The sequence below is a fragment of the Oncorhynchus mykiss genome, chromosome 14 (assembly GCF_013265735.2).
Source record: "Oncorhynchus mykiss isolate Arlee chromosome 14, USDA_OmykA_1.1, whole genome shotgun sequence".
Classification (NCBI taxonomy): domain Eukaryota; kingdom Metazoa; phylum Chordata; class Actinopteri; order Salmoniformes; family Salmonidae; genus Oncorhynchus; species Oncorhynchus mykiss.
The window spans coordinates 20,439,124-20,465,485 of record NC_048578.1 but is presented as its reverse complement, the minus strand read 5'-3'; the positions used below and the strand labels follow the sequence as shown (position 1 = coordinate 20,465,485).

The 26,362-nt window shown below is 42.3% G+C and overlaps 1 protein-coding gene across 4 annotated transcripts in view; it reads right to left on the bottom strand.

Annotated features, from left to right (window-relative positions):
* The window catches only part of elf1 (E74-like ETS transcription factor 1), a 79,804-nt gene that overhangs the window by 5,051 nt on the left and 48,391 nt on the right, over nt 1–26,362 (bottom strand). For 3 of the 4 annotated variants that reach the window (XM_021561490.2, XM_021561489.2, XM_021561491.2), the window contains exons 2-8: nt 19,148–19,541; nt 7,263–7,434; nt 6,968–7,075; nt 6,316–6,471; nt 2,894–2,977; nt 1,848–2,040; nt 293–658 (exon numbers count right to left, since the gene is read on the bottom strand). In XM_021561490.2, the coding sequence (XP_021417165.2) occupies nt 293–658; nt 1,848–2,040; nt 2,894–2,977; nt 6,316–6,471; nt 6,968–7,075; nt 7,263–7,434; nt 19,148–19,219 (1,151 nt within the window). In that variant the 5' untranslated portion in view covers nt 19,220–19,541. Of the gene's footprint in view, nt 1–292; nt 659–1,847; nt 2,041–2,893; nt 2,978–6,315; nt 6,472–6,967; nt 7,076–7,262; nt 7,435–19,147; nt 19,542–26,362 lie in introns of those variants that run through there. The other variant, XM_021561492.2, reaches the window with a different exon arrangement.

Sequence of the window (26,362 nt, the reverse complement as noted above, 5' to 3'; positions counted from 1 at the left end):
ACCAACCACTGAGGTGCCTTATTGCTATTATAAACTGGTTAACAACGTAATTAGAAGAGTAAAAATAAATGTTTTGTCATACCCGTGGTATACAGTCTGATATACCATGGCTTTCAGGCAATCAGCATTCAGGGCTCAAACCACCCAGTTTATAATATAGTATAGAACATATCTTCAGGCATAAAAGTAGCTTTATGTTTCATATTGGCATTATATATGAGCTTTCAAAATCTGTGTGTGTATGGATATGCATGTGCATGTATGAATGTGCGTGTGTGTATCTATCTCTCACCTCAAAGTGTGTGTGGAGGCCGGCACAGCCGCCCTCTGGTTGGGCTGCAGCACGTGGACCGTCTGGATCATGTGTTCTGCCTGTTTACCATTGACCTCATGATACAGCCCTCCATCCATATCAATGGGCTCTCTCTTCACTTGTTTTACCGATATAGGACGGTGCCCATGGGCATGGATTTTACCCTGCCCCCCTCTGGAGCCTCCCCGGCCGTGGTGGCTGGGGCGGTGGCCCCCGTAGCCAGATGTGAGGTCGGGGCATGGGTCCTCGTCGTCAATCACCACTAGGTCGGGAGGCATGTCTTTAAACTGGTAGACCAGCCGCTGACCCTCCACCTTAGCCAGGATACCACGCTGGTAGTAATACCTTAGGTAGGGACAGGTAAGGTAAGATGTTTGTGGCATTGAATAAACATGAAGTAACATTACAAACAGAAAGAGACTTGAGGAAAGTTTCAGCACTTTTCACCATTGACTTCAATGGAGAACTTTCCTTTCTACCCTGCTAGCCTGCGTCTTGAATGATCATGACCGTGGCTTGAATAAGGTCCACTTTGAATAAAGTGTCAGTGAATATTTATTTTATGCCTTGGTCCTTGATAATGTTGACCTGCGAGACGTGACTTAAACTCCTGGTACAAAGGATGTCTGGGGTCTGAGTGCCTTGCTCGCTGTATTCAATATTTTTCTCAGTTATGTTTCATAACAGACACTGATGTTATAATACTGCCTTCAAGAGGAGAAGGGGATGTCGGTACAACACAACATACTGCAGTTTGTTGTCTATGCCATCTAGAAGCACCTACTCCACTTTCCATTTCGCTATTTACTTCAACAGGGCCACTTTCCATTTAGCTATTTACTGCAACAGGGCCACAGACATTTAGCTATTTACTGCAACAGGGCCACAGACATTTAGCTATTTACTGCAACAGGGCCACAGACATGTAGCTATTTATTGCAACAGGGCCACAGACAATTAACTATTTACTGCAACAGGGCCACAGACATTTAGCTATTTACTGCAACAGGGCCACAGACATTTAGCTATTTACTGCAACAGGGCCACAGACATTTAGCTATTTACTGCAACAGGGCCACAGACATTTAGCTATTTACTGCAACAGGGCCACAGACATGTAGCTATTTACTGCAACAGGGCCACAGACAATTAACTATTTACTGCAACAGGGCCACAGACATTTAGCTATTTACTGCAACAGGGCCACAGACATTTAGCTATTTACTGCAACAGGGCCACAGACATTTAGGTATTTACTGCAACAGGGCCACAGACATTTAACTATTTACTGCAACAGGGCCACAGACATTTAACTATTTACTGCAACAGGGCCACAGACATTTAACTATTTACTGCAACAGGGCCACAGACATTTAACTATTTACTGCAACAGGGCCACAGACATTTAGCTCTTTACTGCAACAGGGCCACAGACATTTTAGCATGATAGCCTTCGTAACTGTATGTCTGTGATGTCTGAGATGTCTGTGATGTCTGTGATGTAGGCCAACGCCATGTGTGTCCTTCCTCTCACCTGAGTGCCCTGCCCATGGTTTCATAGTTCATGTCAGGTTTGTTCTTGTGTTTGCCCCACAGTTTGGACACGGCCTTGGAGTCCACCAGCTTAAAGATGCCCTTCTCCCTCTGTGTCCACTTGATGTACTTGGGACAGGTGTTCTTGTCCTGCAACAGGGCCAGGAGAAACTCCCATAGGTAGATGGTGTTCCCTACATAGGGGGAGAAAGGAGCAATTCACAGTTTGAACTAATACAGTAAATGTCAGTCTAATAGAGTATGTGTGAGTATAATACAGTACATATGAGTCTAATACAGTATATGTGAGCCTGTAGTTCTGCTACACCTGTCCATAACTCATTTAGCACTGCAGATTTTACTTAAACGGAAGGCAGAGATGTAATTGCAGTTTTCCCTCCTCATAACCTAAATAAATACATGTGCTGTACTCGTCTGCTATGTACAGTGTGTACCTAGGCTTGGAAAATAAATGCATTGGATGGGGCTCTGGCAGTAGATGACTCTTGTTTGAGAAACAGTTAGGCCAGAATTAGTTAAAAACAGCAACCCCTCCAGCAGCCACCGTGACAACATAATGTATATGTGTGCGGCTGAACCAACCCCCTCTCCCTATCTCTATGTGACGTGGAAGGGAACACACAAGGAGAGGGGAAAAGGGTTTTATCAGTAGTTCATCAATGTACCCTCCAGCGCGCAATCACTTATTTCCCTGTGAAACACAGCACGTTGAGAGCAGCTCGTCAATTAGCAAGCTGAGGTCCAACCCAACTGGACTACAGGGGCTGGGCTGCTGGTTGCCGGTTGCTGATTGCACCACTCTACAAGCAGAAACATGCACAGTAGCTTACAGAAGGAACCAGGAGATACCTTGATTTCAATTGCCTGTTTTTTCAATAAACAAACTGATTGAGAAGGGCCCAGGAGAGAACTTGATTTCGATTGGCTATTTTTTCAAGAAGCAAGCTGATTGAGAAGGGCCCAGGGGAGACCTTGATTTTGATTGGCTTTTTTTTGAGAGGTGAACTGGTTGAGATGAACGCTCACCTTTGCCCTCCTTGCTCTTCTTCTTGAGTGGTAGGTTGGGAGTGGTAATGGGGGAGCAGGGGCGCACCGGCCGAGGCTTGCGCACTAAGACAGGAAAAGGGTAAAGGTCAACACTGTGACACCCAATTAACCACATCCCTGTTATTGACTAAATAAATAAAAATGTCAGCACTGTATTATGAACAATTTGCTAATATTAATGCTATAAGCTAAGGTTAATAAGGTTACAAACTATGGTTAATAAGGCTGTAAGCTATGGTTAATAAGGCTATAAGCTATGGTTAATAAGGCTTTAAGCTATGGTTAATAAGGCTATAAGCTATGGTTAATAAGGCTATAAGCTATGGTTAATAAGGCTATAAGCTATGGTTAATAAGGCTGTAAGCTATGGTTAATAAGGCTATAAGCTATGGTTAATAAGGCTTTAAGCTATGGTTAATAAGGCTATAAGCTATGGTTAATAAGGCTATAAGCTATGGTTAATAAGGCTTCAAGCTATGGTTAATAAGGCTATAAGCTATGGTTAATAAGGCTGTAAGCTATGGTTAATAAGGCTTTAAGCTATGGTTAATAAGGCTTTAAGCTATGGTTAATAAGGCTATAAGCTATGGTTAATAAGGCTGTAAGCTATGGTTAATAAGGCTTAAAACTATGGTTAATAAGGCTATAAGCTATGGTTAATAAGGCTTTAAGCTATGGTTAATAAGGCTATAAGCTATGGTTAATAAGGCTGTAAGCTATGGTTAATAAGGCTGTAAGCTATGGTTAATAAGGCTTTAAGCTATGGTTAATAAGGCTTTAAGCTATGGTTAATAAGGCTAGAAGCTATGGTTAATAAGGCTTTAAACTATGGTTAATAAGGCTATAAGCTATGGTTAATAAGGCTATAAGCTATGGTTAATAAGGCTATAAGCTATGGTAAATAAGGCTATAAGCTATGGTTAATTAGGCTGTAAACTACGGTTAATAAGGCTATAAGCTATGTTTAATAAGGCTATAAGCTATGGTTAATAAGGCTATAAACTATGGTTAATAAGGCTATAAACTATAGTTAATAATGCTGTAAGCTATGGTTAATAAGGCTATAAACTATAGTTAATAATGCTGTAAGCTATGGTTAATAAGGCTATAAACTGTGGTTAATAAGGCTATAAGCTATGGTTATTAAGGCTATACACTATGGTTAATTAGGCTATAAGCTATGGTTAATAAGGCTATAAACGGTGGTTAATAAGGCTATAAGCTATGGTTAATAAGGCTATAAGCTATGGTTATAAGGCTATAAGCTATGGTTAATAAGGCTGTAAGCTATGGTTACTAAAGCTATAAGCTATGGTTAATAAGGCTATAAGCTATGGTTAATAAGGCTATAAGCTATGGTTAATAAGGCTATAAACTATAGTTAATAATGCTGTAAGCTATGGTTAATAAGGCTATAAACTGTGGTTAATAAGGCTATAAGCTATGGTTATTAAGGCTATACACTATGGTTAATTAGGCTATAAGCTATGGTTAATAAGGCTATAAACGGTGGTTAATAAGGCTATAAGCTATGGTTAATAAGGCTATAAGCTATGGTTATAAGGCTATAAGCTATGGTTAATAAGGCTGTAAGCTATGGTTACTAAAGCTATAAGCTATGGTTAATAAGGCTATAAGCTATGGTTAATAAGGCTATAAGCTATGGTTAATAAGGCTATAAGCTATGGTTAATAAGGCTTTAAGCTATGGTTAATAAGGCTATAAGCTATGGTTAATAAGGCTGTAAGCTATGGTTAATAAGGCTTTAAGCTATGGTTAATAAGGCTTTAAGCTATGGTTAATAAGGCTATAAACTATGGTTAATAAGGCTATAAACTATAGTTAATAATGCTGTAAGCTATGGTTAATAAGGCTATAAACTGTGGTTAATAAGGCTATAAGCTATGGCTATTAAGGCTATACGCTATGGTTAATTAGGCTATAAGCTATGGTTAATAAGGCTATAAACGGTGGTTAATAAGGCTATAAACGGTGGTTAATAAGGCTATAAGCTATGGTTAATAAGGCTGTAAGCTATGGTTAATAAGGCTATAAGCTATGGTTAATAAGGCTATAAGCTATGGTTAATAAGGCTTTAAGCTATGGTTAATAAGGCTATAAGCTATGGTTAATAAGGCTGTAAGCTATGGTTAATAAGGCTGTAAGCTATGGTTAATAAGGCTTTAAGCTATGGTTAATAAGGCTTTAAGCTATGGTTAATAAGGCTAGAAGCTATGGTTAATAAGGCTTTAAACTATGGTTAATAAGGCTATAAGCTATGGTTAATAAGGCTATAAGCTATGGTTAATAAGGCTATAAGCTATGGTAAATAAGGCTATAAGCTATGGTTAATTAGGCTGTAAACTACGGTTAATAAGGCTATAAGCTATGTTTAATAAGGCTATAAGCTATGGTTAATAAGGCTATAAACTATGGTTAATAAGGCTATAAACTATAGTTAATAATGCTGTAAGCTATGGTTAATAAGGCTATAAACTGTGGTTAATAAGGCTATAAGCTATGGTTATTAAGGCTATACACTATGGTTAATTAGGCTATAAGCTATGGTTAATAAGGCTATAAACGGTGGTTAATAAGGCTATAAGCTATGGTTAATAAGGCTATAAGCTATGGTTAATAAGGCTATAAGCTATGGTTAATAAGGCTGTAAGCTATGGTTACTAAGGCTATAAGCTATGGTTAATAAGGCTATAAGCTATGGTTAATAAGGCTATAAGCTATGGTTAATAAGGCTATAAGCTATGGTTAATAAGGCTTTAAGCTATGGTTAATAAGGCTATAAGCTATGGTTAATAAGGCTGTAAGCTATGGTTAATAAGGCTTTAAGCTATGGTTAATAAGGCTATAAGCTATGGTTAATAAGGCTATAAGCTATGGTTAATAAGGCTTTAAGCTATGGTTAATAAGGCTTTAAGCTATGGTTAATAAGGCTATAAACTATGGTTAATAAGGCTATAAACTATAGTTAATAATGCTGTAAGCTATGGTTAATAAGGCTATAAACTGTGGTTAATAAGGCTATAAGCTATGGCTATTAAGGCTATACGCTATGGTTAATTAGGCTATAAGCTATGGTTAATAAGGCTATAAACGGTGGTTAATAAGGCTATAAACGGTGGTTAATAAGGCTATAAACGGTGGTTAATAAGGCTATAAGCTATGGTTAATAAGGCTATAAACTATGGTTAATAAGGCTATAAGCTATGGTTAATAAGGCTATAGGCAAATATATTTTCCAAGGTACTCCTGTGTAACTCTTAAAAGCATATCTCTTCGAAACATGAGAGTAAGTGGAACATCTTCATATAGAAGATTAAAAACAAGCCTAAATCATGTTTTGTAACACTGCTCCCTAGATTCCAGTAGAACCCCTGCAGTACTTTTGGTTTTCCTCTGTGGTTTGGACACGCTCTTCTGAGGGATCTCGTCCATGGAGGATGTTTCATCGTCCAGCGATACATCCATGCAGCCGTTGGGCTCCGGCCGCAGGTGGATGTAGGTGTAGTCAGACTCCAACATGGTCCCGTACGTATGAACTACAACAACAAGAGAAAACAGTAGTACACTCAATATGACTCCTAGTTCTGTAATATTATTGTGAGACTGAACTAAAGCAACAGTCAGAGATAATGACAGGAGTTAGTGGAAATACTACAAATGAAACCGCATACAAATTAAACTGCATACCTTCATCAAAAATGTGCAGGTTTTAACAAAGTGATAAATCAAATCAAAATGTAATTATCACCTCCACAGGATAAAACGTGTGTAAACGGTATGGTAAAATGCTTCTTTACAAGCTCTTCCTCAACAATGCAGTATTCGATATCAAAGGTAAAGAAATTGAAAATCCAGAATAGAATCTTGAAAAGAACACGGAATCAATACTAGGTCAGATAAAATAAAACCCACAAGATAAATGCTCTGGGGTAGAAGTTGGATTCAGTTAATACACATGTGGTACCAACATTACAAAAAATACTCCTTCCCCTAACCTCCTAGAGAGTAGCAACAACAGAACAGAATTCGTACTCATGCGTTTCTCATCCAGAATGTTGTTTGGTGACTCCATGTTAAGAAGGGCTGCCGCAGCCTCATTGGTCTCCATGTTATCCTCTGTACCCGATACCGTCCTTTCTACTGGCCAATCAGACAGGGATTGTCATCAGAACAAGAAACAGACAGCTTTAGAGACAAACTTGAAAGGATATTACAATCAATAAGGGTGAATTCTAGGTAATTTAGATAGTACCAGGCCCTGTCCGGAATCAACTCCTAGCTCCTACCCCCTAGGCATGCATGCATATCATGCCCTCCTCCCCCTCACCTGAGAGGCCCACGTCTCCGACCATAATGGGCTCCTCCATCACATGTACAGTGTTGTCCACCATAATGCCGTTGGTCACCTCGTCCGACTCCATGCCCGAGTAGACCTGCATGAGGTCAGCAGCGGGCACCTGTTCCACGATGACTGCTGGGAACACGGACGGATCATCCAGCTGGACACACAGAGAGGCCAACAGAAGACAGAGACCACAGTTGTTAGACCACAGACGTTAGACCACAGACCACAGTCGTTAGTCCACAGACTTTAGACCACAGACGTTAGACCACAGACGTTAGACCACAGACCACAGTCGTTAGTCCACAGACGTTAGACCACAGGCGTTAGACCACAGACGTTAGATCACAGTCGTTAGTCCACAGACGTTAGACCACAGGCGTTAGACCACAGGCGTTATCCTTTAAGTACTACAGCCTTTGTAAAGTTAATGTAGACTTATACACTGTGCTTTACAGTTGCTCTGGTATATCTCACACATTGGCTTGATCCCCATGCAGCTGAACAAAATGAACTACTTACACAGAGAGAAAGAGAGAGAGACAGAGAAAAACAGAAAAACAGACAGACACAGACAGACAGACAGACAGACAGACAGACAGACAGACAGACAGACAGACAGACAGAGAGAGCAAGAGCTAGACATATCTACATAAACCCACATTTCTCATGTGACCAACATGGCCTCATCCTAACAAGAATTTAAAAACTGCTGGTAATAACGCTACATATATATTTTTAAAGAATATCAGAATGCTTTTTCCCTACCACATCTCCGGATTCCAACCGCAAGCTCTGAACCATTACACCGAATCATCGCAGCTAGCTATCTGCTATCCGAGTGGCTACTCCTGGCTAACGTCTCTGTCCCGAAACAAGCACCAGTTAGCCTGGAGCTAGCCCTGAGCTAGGCCCATCTCCTGGCTAGCCAAAGAGGTCCACCAGCCAATTCTTGGACTACAATACCTCTTTTGTCAATTGGACTGGACCTTTTACTGCCGACACGGAGCCCCACCAATCCATCACGACTGGTCTACCGACGTAACCATCCGAGGTGGATTCAACAGGTTCTTCCATTGCGACGTCACCTGAGGCTCATCTGCTATCCCTGGCCCGCTAGCGCACTGAATCGCTGTGTCTCCAGCTCACCTAGCATAGTAGCGACTACTGAATTGGCTCCCTGACTCATCTAGTGCTACTCATTGGACCCTATGATCACTCGGCTACACATGCCTCTCCCTAATGTCAATATGCCTTGTCTATTGCTGTTTTGGTTAGTGATTATTGTCTTATTTCACTATAGAGCCCCCAGCCCTGCTCAATATGCCTTAGCAAGCCCTTTTCTTTCCACCCCCCACACATGTGGTGACCTCACCTGGCTTAACTGGTGCCTCTAGAAACAAAACCTCTCTCATCGTCACTCAATCAATGCCTAGGTTTACCTCCACTGTACTCACATCCTACCATACCGTTGTCTGTACATTATGCCTTGAATCTATTCTTCCGACACTCAGAAATCTGCTCCTTTTAATCTCTGTTCCGAACGCACTATACGACCAGTTCTTATACCCTTTAGCCGTACCCTTATCCTACTTATCCTACTTATCCTCTGTTCCTCTGGTGATGTAGAGGTTAACCCAGGCCCTGCAGCCCCCAGCACCACTCCCATTCCCCAGGCGCTCTCATTTGTTGACTTCTGTAACCGTAAAAACCTTGGTTTCATGCACGTTAACATCAAAAGCCTCCTCCCTAAGTTTGTTTTATTCACTGCTTTAGCACACTCCACCAACCCTGATGTCCTAGCCGTGTCTGAATCATGGCTTAGGAAGTCCACCAAATCCTGAAATTTTCATCCGTAACTACAACATCTTCCGACAAGATAGAACTGCCAAAGGGGGCATAGTTGCAATCTACTGCAGAGATAGCCCGCAGAGTTCTGTCATTACTATCCAGATCTGTGCCCAACAATGAGTTTCTACTTCTAAAAATCCACCTTTCCAGAAACAAGTCTCTCATCGTTCCCGCTTCTTATAGACCACCTTCAGCCCCCACCATATGTGAATTGATTGCCCCCCCATCTATCTTCAGAGTTCTAACTGTTAGGTGACCTAAACTGGGACATGCTTAACACCCCGGATGTCCTACAATTTAAGCTAGATGCCCTCAATCTCACACAAATTATCAAGGAACCTACCAGGCACAACCCTAAATCCGTAACCATGGGCACCCCCCTCTTAGATATCATCCTGACCAACCTGCCCTCTAAATACACCTCTGTCTTCAAGCAGGATCTCAGTGATCACTGCCTCATTGCCTGCGTGCGTAATGGGTTTGAGGTCAAACGACCATGACCTGGCCCGGGTGTCCTGGAAGGATATTGACCTCATCCCGTCAGTAGAGGATGCCTGGTTGCTCTTTAAAAGTGCCTTCCTCACCATCTTAAATAAGCATGCCCCATTCAAAAAATGTAGAACTAAGAACAGATTTAGCCCTTGGTTCATCCCAGACTTGACTGCCCTTGACCAGCACAAAAACTTCCTGTGGCTTCTGCATTAGCATCGAATAGCCCCCGCGATATGCAACTTTTCAGGGAAGTTAGGAACCAATATACTCAGTCAGTTAGGAAAGCTAAGGCTAGCTTTTTCAAAAATAAATTTGCATCCTGTAGCACTAATTCCAAAACGTTTGGGGACACTGTAAAGTCCATGGAGAATAAGAGCACCTCCTCCCAGCTGCCCACTGCACTGAGGCTAGGAAACACTGTTACCGCCGATAAATCTATGATAATCGATCATTTCAATAAGCATTTTTCTATGGCTGGCCATGCTTTCCACCTGGCTACCATGGCCAACAGCTCAGCACCCCCTGCAGCAACTTGCCCAAGCCCCGCCCTGCTTCTCCTTCACCAAAATCCAAAATCTGGATCCCTACAAATCATCCCTACACTGGTCATCCCCAAAGCCAACTCCTACTTTGGCCGCCTTTTCTTCCAGTTCTCTGCTGCCAATGACTGGAACGAATTGCAAAAATCACTCAAGCTGGAGTCTCATATCCCCCTCACTGACTTTAAGCATCAGCTGTCAGAGCAGCTTACCGATCATTGCACCTGTACACAGCCCATCTGTAAATAGCCCACCCAACTACCTCATCCCCATATTGTTATTTATTTTTTGCTCCTTTGCAACTCAGTATCTCTACTTGCACATTCATCTTCTGCACATCTATCACTCCAGTTTTTAATTGCTCAATTGTAATTATTTCGCCACTATGGCCTATTTATTGCCTTACCTCCCTAATCATACTACATTTGCACACACTGTTTACCCATACTTTCTATTGTGTTATTGACTGTACGTTTGTTTATCCCATGTGTAACTTTTTTTTTTTATCTAGGCCAGGTCGCAGTTGTAAATGAGAACTTGTTCTCAACTGGTCTACATGGTTAAATAAAGGTGAAATTTAAAAATATATATAATTAAATAAATTAACACTGTTAACCCATTCACTTCTACAGTATCATACCTCATGAACACTGTCAACCCATTCACTCCTTTCATATCTCCTGAACACTGTCAACCCATTCACTCCTTTCATACCTCATACCTGTGTCTTTTTGCTGGGGATTCCAGACACGCTCCCCCATTTCCAGCACAACATTTCTGAACATGGGAAGAGGAAATTACCAGAGCTCTGGCCAAACTGAGTACACTTGAGTATAAAAAAACATTAAGAACACCTGCTCTTTCCACGACATAGACTGACCAGGTGAATGCTATGATCCCTTATTGATGTAACTTGTTAAATCCACTTCAATTCATGTAGATGAAGGGGAGGAGACAGGTTAAAGAAGGATTTTTAAGCCTTGAGACAATTGAGAAATGGATTGTGCATGTGTGCCATTCAGAGTGTGAATCAGCAAGACAAAATATTTAAGTGCCTTTGAATGTGGTATGGTACTAGGTGACAGGCGCGCCGGTTTGTGTCAAGGACTGCAATGCTGCTGGGTTTTTCATGCTCAATAGTTTCCCGTGTGTATCAAGAATGGTCCAACACCCAAAGGACATCCAGCCAACTTTTTTATTTTATTTAACCTTTATTTAACTTGACAAGTCAGTTAAGAACAAATTCTTATTTTACAATGACGGCCTACCCTGGCCAAACCCTCCCCCAACCCGGACGACGCTGGGTCAATTGTGCGCCGCCCTATGGGTCTCCCGATCACGGCCAGTTGTGATACAGCCCGGGATCAAACCAGGGTCTGTAGTGACGCCTCTAGCACTGAGATGCAACGCCTTAGACCGCTGCGCCACTCGGGAGCCCAACTGTGGGACTCATTGGAGTCAACACGGCCCAGCATCCCTGTGGATAGCTTTCGACACCTTGTAGAGTCCATGCCTTAACGAATTGAGGCTGTTCTGAGGGCAAATGGGGGGGAGCAACTAAATATTAGGGAGGTGTTCTTAATGTTTGGTATGCTCAGTGTGTAAGAAACTGTAGCGTATGGCAACCAAGCCCACCTGGCAACCCTTTGAACACTGACCGCTTCTACCAGTGTTTCTCCTAGCTTATTTTCCAGGCAGGTTGCATGCAAACATCCAGGGTCTATTTAAATACATATCGCCCTATACAATGGTAGGGGAAACACTGTCTACAGTTGGCCTACCCATGTGACATGGCAGTTATACTGACAGGACATGTGGCAGTTATCCAGACAGGACATGTGGACACAACAAGCTTCTCTCATTTCTCATTGTTTGAGGTCCTTGTGGAGTAAACAAACAGTTGTATTTTCCTTCAGCACAGTTATTTTGCTGTCTTCAACAGTACCATAACATGATTGTTGTTTTTTTCCCATTACGTGGGTGGTTCCACGAAATGAGTGTCTTTTGCGTCCCTTTGATATCTTAAGTATAAATTGTGCACAAATATTGAAAAGCATGTTATATTCAGTAATGTGCCCTTCAATACAGACCACATTGAGAATTCAATGAATCAAATAAAAATAAATGTATATGAATAAAGACTTAAGTGCCAAAATGTCCCTCCATGCACTTCTGTGACTTCCAGGAATTTTAACCCACTTAACCCCAGAATGTCTCCACATTTTTATCATCATTGTATCATTTCTAAAGATTATTATTTATTTAATGTGATTAGTGATTCATTTAAAGTTTTCTTTTGTCTCTCATTTTAAGGTTAACCTTGCTACATGAACTGAACTCTCGTTTTTAATATGATGAAAATATTCCCTTTTAAATACTATTTTCAAAATAAATATTGAACATCTAATAGCCAAATCATGGTGTAAAAGCAGGTGAGCTGGTTCTACTCTATTTGTACATTTTCTGGTGTTTTGTGGTGGAAATGTAATTTTTTTATTGTGAAGCTTCAGCTTGCATTCCATTGCCCATCCCTGCTGCACACAACAACCTTCCATTCCCCCTGTCACAAGGTGATTCATGGCTGATTTAAGATGACATCGTCAACCCTGTTACTTTATTTGGCACTAAATAGGCACTTACTATGAAATGGGAATATGTATTTTATTAGGTTGAACATGTGCTCTTTATGACAGAATGTTAAAATTAGATAAAATCAAGTGTTTTTTTTCACCAAGTCACAAATCTCAAAAGGCACAGAATTTGTGGCATGGCCCATGCCCTAAAAGCTCCAGTCCCGGCTTGAAAGCAGGCAGGACTCCTAGCTTGCAGGTATTTTACTTCAGTTTAAGCTATTCTAAATATCAAACAAACAAAAATGCTCTAATGAAATGGTGCAAAGTATTATAGCCTGATTACACTCATAGCCAGAAGAAACAAATGAATTCAGTGTCAGTTTCTGAAAATAACCAAGAGATGGCAGCAGACTACAGCTCATTGCCTGATTATCATATGATCTATGATGCTTTGTCCTGCCCAAACAGTTCATGCAAGTTCTCAATCATTAGAAAACAATTAGTGGCCAAATACTTAGCCATACTGAAAGGCAGTAACAACATTTTGACTTAAACTTCCAAAATGGTTTTAATGGAATAGCCTAACAACGTGCAGAGTTGTAGGACTTTACCTTTCCAATCCCTTGAGATAGTCTTTGTTATGTTGTGGAACATTATAAGCGTTCTGCTTTTTTGGTAATTCTTGTCCATTTTAGTAATTATATTTCTATGGTCTCTCTCTCTTTCTCTTTCTCTCTCTCCTCTAAAGCACAAGTTTCCATTGTTGTGGTTGAACCCCGGGAACTCCAGGTGTCTAAGCTTTGAGCCTTGAGCCCACGGAGGGACTAGGGAGTCCAAGGCTACATCCACTCAATGCTACACTTTAACCAGATAACTAACAGTACACTAACAGCACAATGCCACACACAACTGCATTATGTTGAATCATTAATCCTCTATGGGTCATTACCATACAATTAAACTATGTAAACATAGCTATGAGTTCAGCGACTGTTCTAGTAACTTCACAGACAGAGTCCATGCTAAATTATTTTCCATGATGTCAGCACTAACGATCAACAGTTGGCCACGAGACCACTTGGGAAGTATAAAATAAAGGATGCTGTTGTTGTGTGCGCTTGACTATAAAAGATGAAATGTCATTGACGTAATGGTCTCAGACTATAGTAGCATCTCAGTCAGTAGGGAGTCCCATCTGGGTTCACTGATGTGAGAGAGCACCAGTGAGTCTGCTGAGTTCACTGCAGTGTATTAAACCCCACACTGTCTCCCCTCCATAGCAAGACCAGACCATGACAGACCGAATCCCACACAGAATCTGCTGACGGGCAGAAGATGTCTGTGTCTGTCTACTGTTGTTGTTTTGACATAATGGGGCTCAGTTGCACCTGGAGGGTTTGTCACAAAGCAGGATCAAATAGTTAGCCAGCGAGATAGCTTTTGTGCATACAGTGCATTCAGAATTATTCAGACCCCTTCACTTGTTCCACATTTTATTATGTTACAGCCTTATTCTAAAATTAATTAAATTATTTTCCCCTCATCAATCTACACACAATACCCCATAATGACAAAGTAAAAACATTTTTGCAAATGTATAAAAAAATTACAACTGTAAAATCACATTTACATAAGACCCTTCACTCAGTACTTTGTTGAATCACCATTGGCAGCGATTACAGCCTCTAGTCTTCTTGGGTAAGACACTACAAGCTTGGACCACCTGTATTTGGGGAGTTTCTCCCATTCTTCTCTGCAGATCCTCTCAAGCTCTGTCAGGTTGGACAGGGAGCGTCCCTGCACAGCTATTTTCAGGTCTCTCCAGAGATGTTTGATCGGGTTCAAGTCCGGGCTCTGGCTGGGCCATTTAAGGCCATTCAGAGGCTTGTCCCGAAGCCACTCCTGTGTTGTGTTGGCTATGTGCTTAGGGTCATTGTCTTATTTGAAGGTGAACCTTCACCCCAGTCTGAGATTCTGAGCGCTCTGGATCAGATTTTCATCAAGGATCTCTTTGTACTTTGCTCTGTTCATCTCTCTCTCGATCCTGACAAGTCTCCCAGTCCCTGCTACTGAAAAACATCCCCACAGCATGATGCTGCCACCATGCTTCACTGTAGGGATGGTGCCAGCTTTCCTCCAGACGTGACACTTGACATTCAGGCCAAAGAGTACAATCTTGGTTTCATCAGACCAGAGAATCTTGTTTCTCATGGTCTGAGAGTCCTTTAGGTGCCTTTTAGCAAACTCCAAGTGGGCCTTTTACTGAGGAGTGGCTTCTGTCTGGCCACTCTACCATAAAGGCCTGATTGGTGGAATGCTGCAGAGATGGTTGTCCTTCTGGAAGGTTCTCACATCTCCACAGAGGAACTCTGGAGCTCTGTCAGAGTGACCATCGGGTTCTTGGTCACCTCCCTGACCAAGGCCATTTTCCCCCAATTGCTCAGTTTGGCCGGGTGGACAGCTCTAGGAAGAGTCTTGGTGGTTCCAAACTTATTGCATTTAGTATTTTATTTGAATCTGGCGCTCTGCATTTTCCCTGGCAATTGGCCAGTTGAGACATTTGCATCCCGCCTATCCCCAAGAGGTTATTAAGAATGATGGAGGCCACCTTCAATGCTGCAGAAATGTTTTGGTACCCTTCCCCAGATCTGTGGCTTGACACAATCCTGTCTCGGAGCTCTACAGACAATTCCTTCGACCTCATGGCTTGGTTTGGTTCTGACATGCATTGTCAACTGTGGGACCTTATATAGACAGGTGTGTGCCCTTCCAAATCATGTCCCGTCAACTGAGTTGACCACAGGTGGACTCCAATAAAGTAGTTTAAACTAGAGGTCGACCGATTAATCGGAATGGCCGATTAATTAGGGCCGATTTAAAGTTTTCATAACAATCGGAAATCTGTATTTTTGGGCACCCATTTACCTTTTTTTAAATTTTTTTTTTACACCTTTATTCAATCTTTATTTAACTAGACAAGTCAGTTAAGAACACATTCTTATTTTTAATGACGGCCTAGGAACGGTGGGTTAACTGCTTCGTTCAGGGGCAGAAAGACAGATTTTCACCCTGTCAGCTCGGGGGATCCAATCTTGCAAACTTACAGTTAACTAGTCCAACGCAATAACGACCTACCTCTCTCTCGTTGCACTCCACAAGGAGATTGCCTGTTACGCAAATGCAGAAAGCCAAGGTAAGTTGCTAGCTAGCATTAAACTTATCTTTAAAAAAACAATCAATCATAATCACTAGTTAACTACACATGGTTGATGATATTACTAGATATTATCTAATGTGTCCTGTGTTGCATATAATCTGACTGAGCATACAAGCATACAAGTATCTAAGTATCTGACTGAGCGGTGGTAGGCAGAAGCAGGCGAGTAAACATTCATTCAAACAGCACTTTCGTGCATTTTGCCAGCAGCTCTTCCTTGTGCATCAAGCATTGCGCAGTTTATGACTTCAAACCTATCAACTCCCGAGATGAGGCTGGTGTGACCGAAGTGAAATGGCTGACTAGTTAGTGAGCGTTAACAGCGTTTCAAACTTCACTCGCTCTGAGCCTTGGAGTGGTTGTTCCCCTTGCTCTGCATGGGTAACGCTGCTTCGATGTGGTGGCTGTTGTCCTTGTGTTGCTGGTTCGAGCCCAGGGAGGAGCGAGGAGAGGGACGGAGGCTATACTGTTACACTGGCAATACTAAAGTTCCTATAAGAACATCCAATAGTCAAAGGTTAATGAAATACAAATGGTATAGAGGGAAATAGTCCTATAATAACTACAACCTAAAACTTCTTACCTGGGAATATTGAAGACTCATGTTAAAAGGAACCACCAGCTTTAATTTGTTCTCATGTTCTGAGCAAGGAACTGAAACGTTAGCTTTCTTACATAGCACATATTGCACTTACGTTCTTCTCCAACACTTTGTTTTTGCATTATTTAAATCAAATTGAACATGTTTCATTATCTACTTGAGACTAAATTGATTATATTGATGTATTATATTAAGTTAAAATAAGTGTTAATTCAGTATTGTTGTAATTGTCATTATTACAGTACCATGAAGCCGTGGCGACCCAGTACCATGAAAGTGTGGCCGTCCAGTTCCATGAAAACGTGGCGACCCAGTACCATGAAAACATGGCGGCCCAGTATCAAAACATGGCCGCCCAGTATTAAGAAAAAGAGACGGCCCGGTATCATGAAAACATAGTGGCCCAGTACCATGAAAACATGGCCGCCCAGTATCAAGAAAAAGAAACGGCCTAGTACCATGAAAACGTGGCGGCCCAGTACCATGAAAGTGTGGAGACCCAGTACCATGAAGGCGTGATGGCCCAGTACCATGAAAACGTGGCAGCCCAGTACCATGAAAACATGGCGGCCCAGTACCATGAAAGCATGGAGGCCCAGTATCATGAAAGCATGGCGGCCCGGTATCACGAAAACATGGTGGACCAGTATCATGTTGAACAAAAGGAGTCAAGAGACACTCTAAGCTAATTAAAGGTGTAAAACAGAGTATGTAATTTAGAACGAATTACACAAGAGCCATAATGGCTGCCTCTAGGGAAACCAGAGAGATAACGATCACTAGGTGATTTTCATCTCCAAGTTCCCAGTTTCGGCTATGAAAGCAAGCCCCTGTGTGTGAGAGGTTCCCCTATAATCAACTCGGTTCTGCTTTACCTGCCTATGACGCCGTTGTTAGCCCCACCTACCTATTTTCAACATCCCCTAATGGGGCTGATAGAGGAAGTGAATGGCAAACATTGCCACACCACAGATAACTGAAATAATTAAAACGGGGTGTGTTTTTGAGAGACTAGACCTTATGGAGTTCTGTACTTGAATGACTGTTCAGTTAAATGCGAGAGTGGGTGTAAATAATGTAAGTGTATGACCACAGCAGGCTGCCATATAACTCTACTAGCAGGCTGCCATAGAACTCTACTAGCAGGCTGCCGTAGAACTCTCATAGCAGGCTGCCATAGAACTCTCACAGCAAGCTGCCATATAACTCTAATAGCAGGCTGCCATAGAACTCTAATAGCAGGCTGCCATAGAACTCTAATAGCAGGCTGCCATAGAACTCTAATAGCAGCTTTCAGACACTAAACTGAGCTAAACATCATTATGAAATCATTACACTGTGGCTCTGATTCAGGGAGCTACTTATTGACTGTGAAATCCAATATAAGAAGGCTAGTCATTACTGTCCAGCAAGCTAGGCTAGCTGTGGCTTTCTCCGATTCCAACAGCCCCCATATGGAAAGATAAATCCTTCAGACTAGCTAGCTCCGGCAAAAACAAAATGGACACCTTCATTAGTGTTAGCACTAAATATATATAAGTTAAGTTTAAGAGCTTTTTTCAAGCTACCAGGTGGACAGGCAATGTAATCCTCTGAGCAGGGAGAAACCCTAGAGGAGGCCTGTGTTATTTCCACACAACAGGTATGTCTGGTTAGGCATGAACCAGGACATTCAGGCAAGAGTATCCAGCGACAACTCATCCATCCACATCTACACAAATACAAAACGCAGACACACACACACGGCACAAACATCAGGCACACACACACACAAACCTGTTCCACAGAATTCAGACAAAGATGTGGAGGTAAGATAAACACACCTGGGCACTGAAGTGCACTTACACATACAAACCGTACATTTTGTGCTGTAAATTGACTGGGTCTTGGCAAAGACCAACCCTCTCCTCCCACGCACACTAAAAGAGTCACAACTCCAGGTCTCTCACACTTTCCGACTCTGTCCTCCCAACAGCCCACACTCCATATCCCAGCCCTCTCCTTGCCATCCCTTCATACTCCACTCCTTCTCTCCATCTCTCCATACTAAGTGAACATATGGAATTATTTCAAGATGATCATACCATGGATCATTTAGCTATTTGATTTTAAAATGTTATACCCCTTTACATTTACAATTAGTAGAAAAAATATTGAATTTGGCCTTTACTTCTATAGCCCATAGAAATGCACTGAATAACACATTCATAAATGTAAAAAAAAGACAGTCCAAAAATAAATGTGTATTATGTTACTTAGAGTAACGTGCAGGAATCCTTCATGGTGAATCAGGCACATCCGATGCGATATTACAACAACAAAGTTACTGCAAACAACGAACACCGTTTTTCCCCCTCAGACATGATTGCACGCGTGTTAGAAGAGCACAATATGTAGTGCAAGTTTTTTTTTACCATGTTGCGCGATGCACCTCAGCTCAGCAGCAAAAACTATAACAATGGTGGTGAGGTGGCCAGTGGTGCCGTTTCCCCCTACTGCAAATTCCATCTTGAAGTTTTCTATATTGTTGGTAGTGGTACATCATGATAACACTACTGATATCGACTACTACTAAACCCCAATGTAATGATAGGTACCTGGTTTATCTCATCCATCCCATTGCTAGCGAACTCAAACACCAACTCGTTGGGCTGCACCGAGGTCGCCATAGTGATGGAGGTCCGAAGGTAGGACGCAGACGGACAGACGGGGAGGGTGATTTCCTACCCCTCTAGGGAGTGTCCAATCACAAGGAAACCACCAGATTGAACCAAAGGTTGAGAGGTCCGTGATACTGAGGGTCAAAACAAAATGGCTTCCCTTCTTGAGAATATCCAGTGGCCTCCTCACTCTTGTTTCTTTTCTCTGTGGTCCCTGTTAAGGTGTGGTGCAAAGTGAGAATGAGAGACCCAGGAATCAGAGAAGAGCCGCACAGATGGATGGAGGCAGCCTCTTCCTGGGGCCTGCTGCGTCTGGAGCATCTATGCCTGCCTGAGAGAGAGGAGAGAGAGGAACATGTCAGTAAACAGTCATTAGGAGCCAAGTGTGTGTGTGTGTAAGAAAAATATCCCAGCCAGCACAGTACTGTTCGGGTCAGCACCAAAGTGTGAAAAGGATCTAGGAGACAGCCATGGGCCTGACTCTCTGCTTGCTCCCATGACAAGACTGCTGGTTTCAGTGGATCATTCAGATCCTTGGTTCCTTGTTGGCTCAGAGGGCCCCAACCGCCTGCCTGCTTGGCTCAGAGGGCCCCAACCGCCTGCCTGCGTGGCTCAGAGGGCCCCAACCGCCTGCCTGCTTGGCTCAGAGGGCCCCAACCGCCTGCCTGCATGGCTCAGAGGGCCCCAACCGCCTGCCTGCTTGGCTCAGAGGGCCCCAACCGCCTGCCTGCTTGGCTCAGAGGGCCCCAACCGCCTGCCTGCTTGGCTCAGAGGGCCCCAACCGCCTGCCTGCTTGGCTCAGAGGGCCCCAACCGCCTGCCTGCTTGGCTCAAAAGGGCCCCAACCGCCTGCCTGCTTAACAGGTCCTCTCACAGTCTTCCAAAGTACAATCAAGAGTAGCACTGAGCAGACTGAAAAATGCACCATGCTTTCCAATACATGCATCACCCGGCTTCACATTGTCACTCTTGCACTCCCTTGAAACTGTGTGTGATTATAGCTGCCTGTCTCCTTGATGAGTACCTATATTAATGTTAAATGTGTGTGATTATATCTGCCTGTCTCCTATAGGTTATACCAGTGCGATGTTCAACATTATGTAAAGTGTCACGACCACCATTTCTGCTGGTGTCAGATCATAACTACCATCCAGCACTGTTGTGTCCTTGAGCAAGGCACTTAACCCCTAAATAATAACCCCTAAATAACAATCCCTACATAACAACCCCTACATAACAATCCCTACATAATAACCCCTAGAGAATAACCCCTAGAGAATAACCCCTACATAATAGGGGGCGTTGCACTGCGTTAGACCCTGTGCTTTTCCCAAAATGTGTTGGGTGTGTTTCTGCTGTCTGGAAAACACATTTCCTTCGCACAATGACAAACATATTACTGTTCAATTCTACAACCATTTCATGTACTTAGATCAGGTTACAGAATCTCATGACGGATAACAAACATGATTTCAGGAATCATGACAGAAGCCAACGTTTTTACATAAACTCAGAAGTGGTCGACCTCATAATCATAATCGGTCGACCTCTAACCCAGACTATTTACATTGAACCCCCCCCCCCCTCCCTTTCTTTCTCTACTGTTGCAGGGTGGGGCCTGTTTGCCTTGAAATGTCTGACCAAGTGCATTCCTGGTCCAATTGTGTCTCTGAGAGGGTGGTGAAAAGGGGGGGGGGGGGGGGGGGGGGGGGGGGTGAGAGAGGGAAGATGTGTGGGGTTCAAATTAGGAGAGGAGAGGAATACTGTAGCATTTCTTAATATTATTCAGTTCCTTTGGCTTTGATGCCTCATGACTGAACGCTCTAAGAGACTCTGGGTTGAGGTCAGTGATAAAGTAGTCTACAGTACTACTGCCAAGAGACAAGCTATATATGTACCTACCATAGGAGTCCCATCGAAGCCTACCATTGACTATGTACATACCCAGTGTTCGTTTCCCAACTTTGTGATTAAAAGTTGCTTGTTTCTTCCCAGTCTGCTCATAACATAAAGCTCAGATGAGAGAAAGGGGGAGTGGAAAGGAATAATGGGACAAGGGGGTGAGGGGACACTTGCCCCCTCCTAGGGGAATGGACCTCCTGGTGTGGGTAAATGGGGGGGTGCTTCCATTCCAGGCACCACATTAACCCCTCTCAGTGGGCACAGTGACAACTCTGACAGCTCGGTCTGCTAGGTGACTCTGCGCAAAAAGCAGTGAGACAGGATAGGGACCACACACGGAGCAGACAGCACACATAAACCTGGACTAGGCAGAATCTCCTCTCTCTGCTTCTCTGGGAACAATGTAAACATCTACAGGTCAAGTTCATATGGGAGCCCAGTGAAGAACGTAGGCATCTACAGGTCATGTTCATATGGGAGCCCAGTCCTGGCTGCATAGAGATAAAGTATATTTATTTTAGGCACATTTCATTCTATGCAGGATACAGTCTATGACATCATTGGTACTGCCCAACTCCAATGCTCCCTTCTAGACTTAAAGGGACAGTTCACTTCAAAGTCAAAATCAATCGCTTAAAATGTAAATCAAATCAAATTTGATTTGTCACATGCGCCGAATACAACAGGTGTGGACCTTACTGTGAAATGCTTACTTACAAGCCCTTAACCAATAATGCAGTTCAAGAAATAGAGTTAAGAAAATATTTATTAAATAAACTATAGTAAATAAAATTACAAAATAACAATAACGGGGGTACAGGGGGGGTACAGGTTAGTCGAGGTAATTTATAAAGGAACTATGCATAGATAATAAACAGCGAGTAGCAGCATTATAAATACAGGGGGGGGGGGGGGGGGGGTCAATGTAAATAGTCTGGGTTAGAGGTCGACCGATTATGATTTTTGATTATGATGATTATGATTGGAAGACCAAAAAAAGCTGATACCGATTAAATCAGCCGATTTTTATATACATAAATTTGTAATAATGACAATTACAACAATACTGAATGAACACTTATTTTAACTTAATATAATACATAAATAAAATCAATTTAGTCTCAGATAAATTAAACATGTTGGTTTAAATAATGCAAAAACACAGTGTTGGAGAAGTAGGTAAAAGTGTAACATGTGCCATGTAAAAAAGCTAACATTTAAAGTTCCTTGCTCAGAACATATGAAAGCTGGTGGCTCCTTTTAACATGAGTCTTCAATATTCCCAGGTAAGAAGTTTTAGGTTGTAGTTATTATAGGAATTTATTGGATTATGTCTCTCCCTACCATTTGTATTTCATATACAGTGCCTTGCGAAAGTATTCGTCCCCCTTGAACTTTGCGACCTTTTGCCACATTTCAGGCTTCAAACATAAAGATATAAAACTGTATTTTTTTATGAAGAATCAACAACAAGTGGGACACAATCATGAAGTGGAACGACATTTATTGGATATTTCAAACTTTTTTAACAAATCAAAAACTGAAAAATTGGGCGTGCAAAATTATTCAGCCCCTTTACTTTCAGTGCAGCAAACTCTCTCCAGAAGTTCAGTGAGGATCTCTGAATGATCCAATGTTGACCTAAATGACTAATGATGATAAATACAATCCACCTGTGTGTAATCAAGTCTCCGTATAAATGCACCTGCACTGGGTGTGATAGTCTCAGAGGTCCGTTAAAAGCGCAGAGAGCATCATGAAGAACAAGGAACACACCAGGCAGGTCCGAGATACTGTTGTGAAGAAGTTTAAAGCCGGATTTGGATACAAAAAGATTTCCCAAGCTTTAAACATCCCAAGGAGCACTGTGCAAGCGACAATATTGAAATGGAAGGAGTATCAGACCACTGCAAATCTACCAAGACCTGGCCGTCCCTCTAAACTTTCAGCTCATACAAGGAGAAGACTGATCAGAGATGCAGCCAAGAGGCCCATGATCACTCTGGATGAACTGCAGAGCTCTACAGCTGAGGTGGGAGACTCTGTCCATAGGACAACCATCAGTCGTATATTGCACAAATCTGGCCTTTATGGAAGAGTGGCAAGAAGAAAGCCATTTCTTAAAGATATCCATAAAAAGTGTCGTTTAAAGTTTGCCACAAGCCACCTGGGAGACACACCAAACATGTGGAAGAAGGTGCTCTGGTCAGATGAAACCAAAATTTAACTTTTTGGCAACAATGCAAAACATTATGTTTGGAGTAAAAGCAACACAGCTGAACACACCATCCCCACTGTCAAACATGGTGGTGGCAGCATCATGGTTTGGGCCTGCTTTTCTTCAGCAGGGACAGGGAAGATGGTTAAAATTGATGGGAAGATGGATGGAGCCAAATACAGGACCATTCTGGAAGAAAACCTGATGGAGTCTGCAAAAGACCTGAGACTGGGACGGAGATTTGTCTTCCAACAAGACAATGATCCAAAACATAAAGCAAAATCTACAATGGAATGGTTCAAAAATAAACATATCCAGGTGTTAGAATGGCCAAGTCAAAGTTCAGACCTGAATCCAATCGAGAATCTGAGGAAAGAACTGAAAACTGCTGTTCACAAATGCTCTCCATCCAACCTCACTGAGCTCGAGCTGTTTTGCAAGGAGGAATGGGAAAAAATTTCAGTTTCTCGATCTGCAAAACTGTTAGAGACATACCCCAAGCGACTTACAGCTGTAATCGCAGCAAAAGGTGGCGCTACAAAGTATTAACTTAAGGGGGCTGAATAATTTTGCACGCCCAATTTTTCAGTTTTTGATTTGTTAAAAAAGTTTGAAATATCCAATAAATGTCGTTCCACTTCATGATTGTGTCCCACTTGTTGTTGATTCTTCACAAAAAAATACAGTTTTATATCTTTATGTTTGAAGCCTGAAATGTGGCAAAAGGTTGCAAAGTTCAAGGGGCCGAATACTTTCGCAAGGCACTGTATATTTTACTATTGGATGTTCTTATAGGCACTATAGTATTGCCAGCCTAATCTCGGGAGTTGATAGGCTTGAAGTCATAAACAGCGCTGTGCGAAAGAGCTGCTGGCAAACGTAGGAAAGTGCTGTTTGAATGAATGCTTACGAGCCTACTGCTGCCTACCACCGCTCAGTCAGACTGCTCTATCAAATCATAGATGTCACGTTCTGACCTTAGTTCTTTTGTTATGTCTTTGTTTAGTATGGTCAGGGCGTGAGTTGGGGGGGTTGTCTATGTTCTTTTTTCTATGATTTGGGATTTCTGTGTTTGGCCTGGTATGGTTCTCAATTAGAGGTAGCTGTCAATCGTTGTCCCTGATTGAGAACCATACTTAGGTAGCCGGGTTTCACTTTTGAGTTGTGGGTGATTGTTTTCTGTTTGTGTCTGTTGCACCTGACGGAGCTGTTTCATTTGTTCTCTTTTGTTACTTTGTATTTAGTGTTCAGTTCAGTTTATTAAAAGGATGAACACTTACCAGTGGGTTAGAGAGTTGGACTAGTAACCAAAAGGTTGCCAGTTCAAATCCCCGAGCTGACAAGGTAAAAATCTGTCGTTCTGCCCCTGAACAGGCAGTTAACCCACTGTTCCTAGGCCGTCATTGAAAATAAGAATTTGTTCTTAACTGACTTGCCTAGTTAAATAAAGGTAAAAAAAAAAATACATAAAAATAAAACACTGAATGCAAGAGAAGTGACACCATTTCCCTAGTTAATATTGCCTGCTAACATGAATTTCTCTTAACTAAATATGCAGGTTTAAAAAAATAGACTTGTGAATTGATTTTAAGAAAGGCATTGATTTTTATGGTTAGGTACATTGGTGCAACTATTGTGCTTTTTTCACGAATGCGTTCTTGTTAAATCATTACACGTTTGGCGAAGTGGGCTGTGATTCGATGATAAATTAGCAGGCACCGCATTGATTATATGCAACTATAAGCTAGTAAGCTAGTTAAACTAGTAATATCATCAACCATGTGTAGTTAACTAGTGATTATGTTAAGATTGATTGTTTTTTTATAAGATACATTTAATGCTAGCTAGCAACTTATCTTGGCTCCTTGCTGCACTCGAGTAACAGGTGGTCAGCCTGCCACGCAGTCTCCTCGTGGATTGCAATGTAATCGGCGTCCAAAAATGCTGATTACCGATTGTTATGAAAAATTGAAATCATCCATAATTAATCGGCCATGCCGATTAATCGGTTGACCTCTAGTCTGGGTGGCAATCTGATGAATTGTTCAGCAGTCTTATGGCTTGGGGGTAGAAGCTGTTAAGGAGCCTTTTGGACCTAGACTTGGCACTCCGGTACCGCTGCCGTGCGCTAGCAGAGAGAACAGTCTTATGATGTGGGTGACTGGAGTGTATGAGTGTATGAAATGTATGAGTGTTTTGTGAATACGGGCCTTGAGAAATTTAGATTTTTAAATTAACTGTCCCTTTTAGAGATGCCAGAATATGATATGACCCCTACAATCCTGTCTCACTTCTCTGTTCAATTTCCCTTTTCTCCTATTCAGCATGCCATCCACCATGACTGTCTGTTAGAATTTGAAAGTGCCATGAATCAACCAAACTATTATGTTATCTTAGTCCGAGAGTTTAGAGATAAGCTTGTGACTGAATGAATCATTCGCACCGTCCAATCACAAGTGGGTTATCTGATGCTAGCCAAACGCCTGTTATCAGATCAATAGAAATATCAAGGTGGAAGGGCCTGGCTTTTCTATATGATGGGTTAAATGTGAACAATGTCAATGTGTGAGAGTGTGTGTGTGAGAGTGTGTGTGCGCACATGCGTGTACTCTATATCCCTCCTGTTACTGAATCATTGATTTGGGTGGCCCAGTGCTGAGGGCAGACAGAGATACTACAGTCAGTCATTAGAGAGACCTGCACAGTATCCCAGAGCACATGACAACAGCTGCCTTGTCTGCACAGGCAGAGGGAGGCTGAGATCACTCTCAGCCAGAGGAGAGGAGAAACAAGCAAAGCAAAACAGAAGGGAGGAATGCTCTCTTGCTCTGTTAAAGTGTTCCTCAATTTCACAAGCCTCCACAGAGCAAATAAAGCAGTGTGACTTTAGGCTGGGTGGGGCCACTCTAGACCAGCCTCAGACTGCAGGAGTTAGTAGAAGTAATTACCACTCCACTGTGGCTCACGTCACGTGACTGATGGTTGACTTGCTCCACACACTCCCTCCCTCAAACATGGCTATCTGTTGTAGCG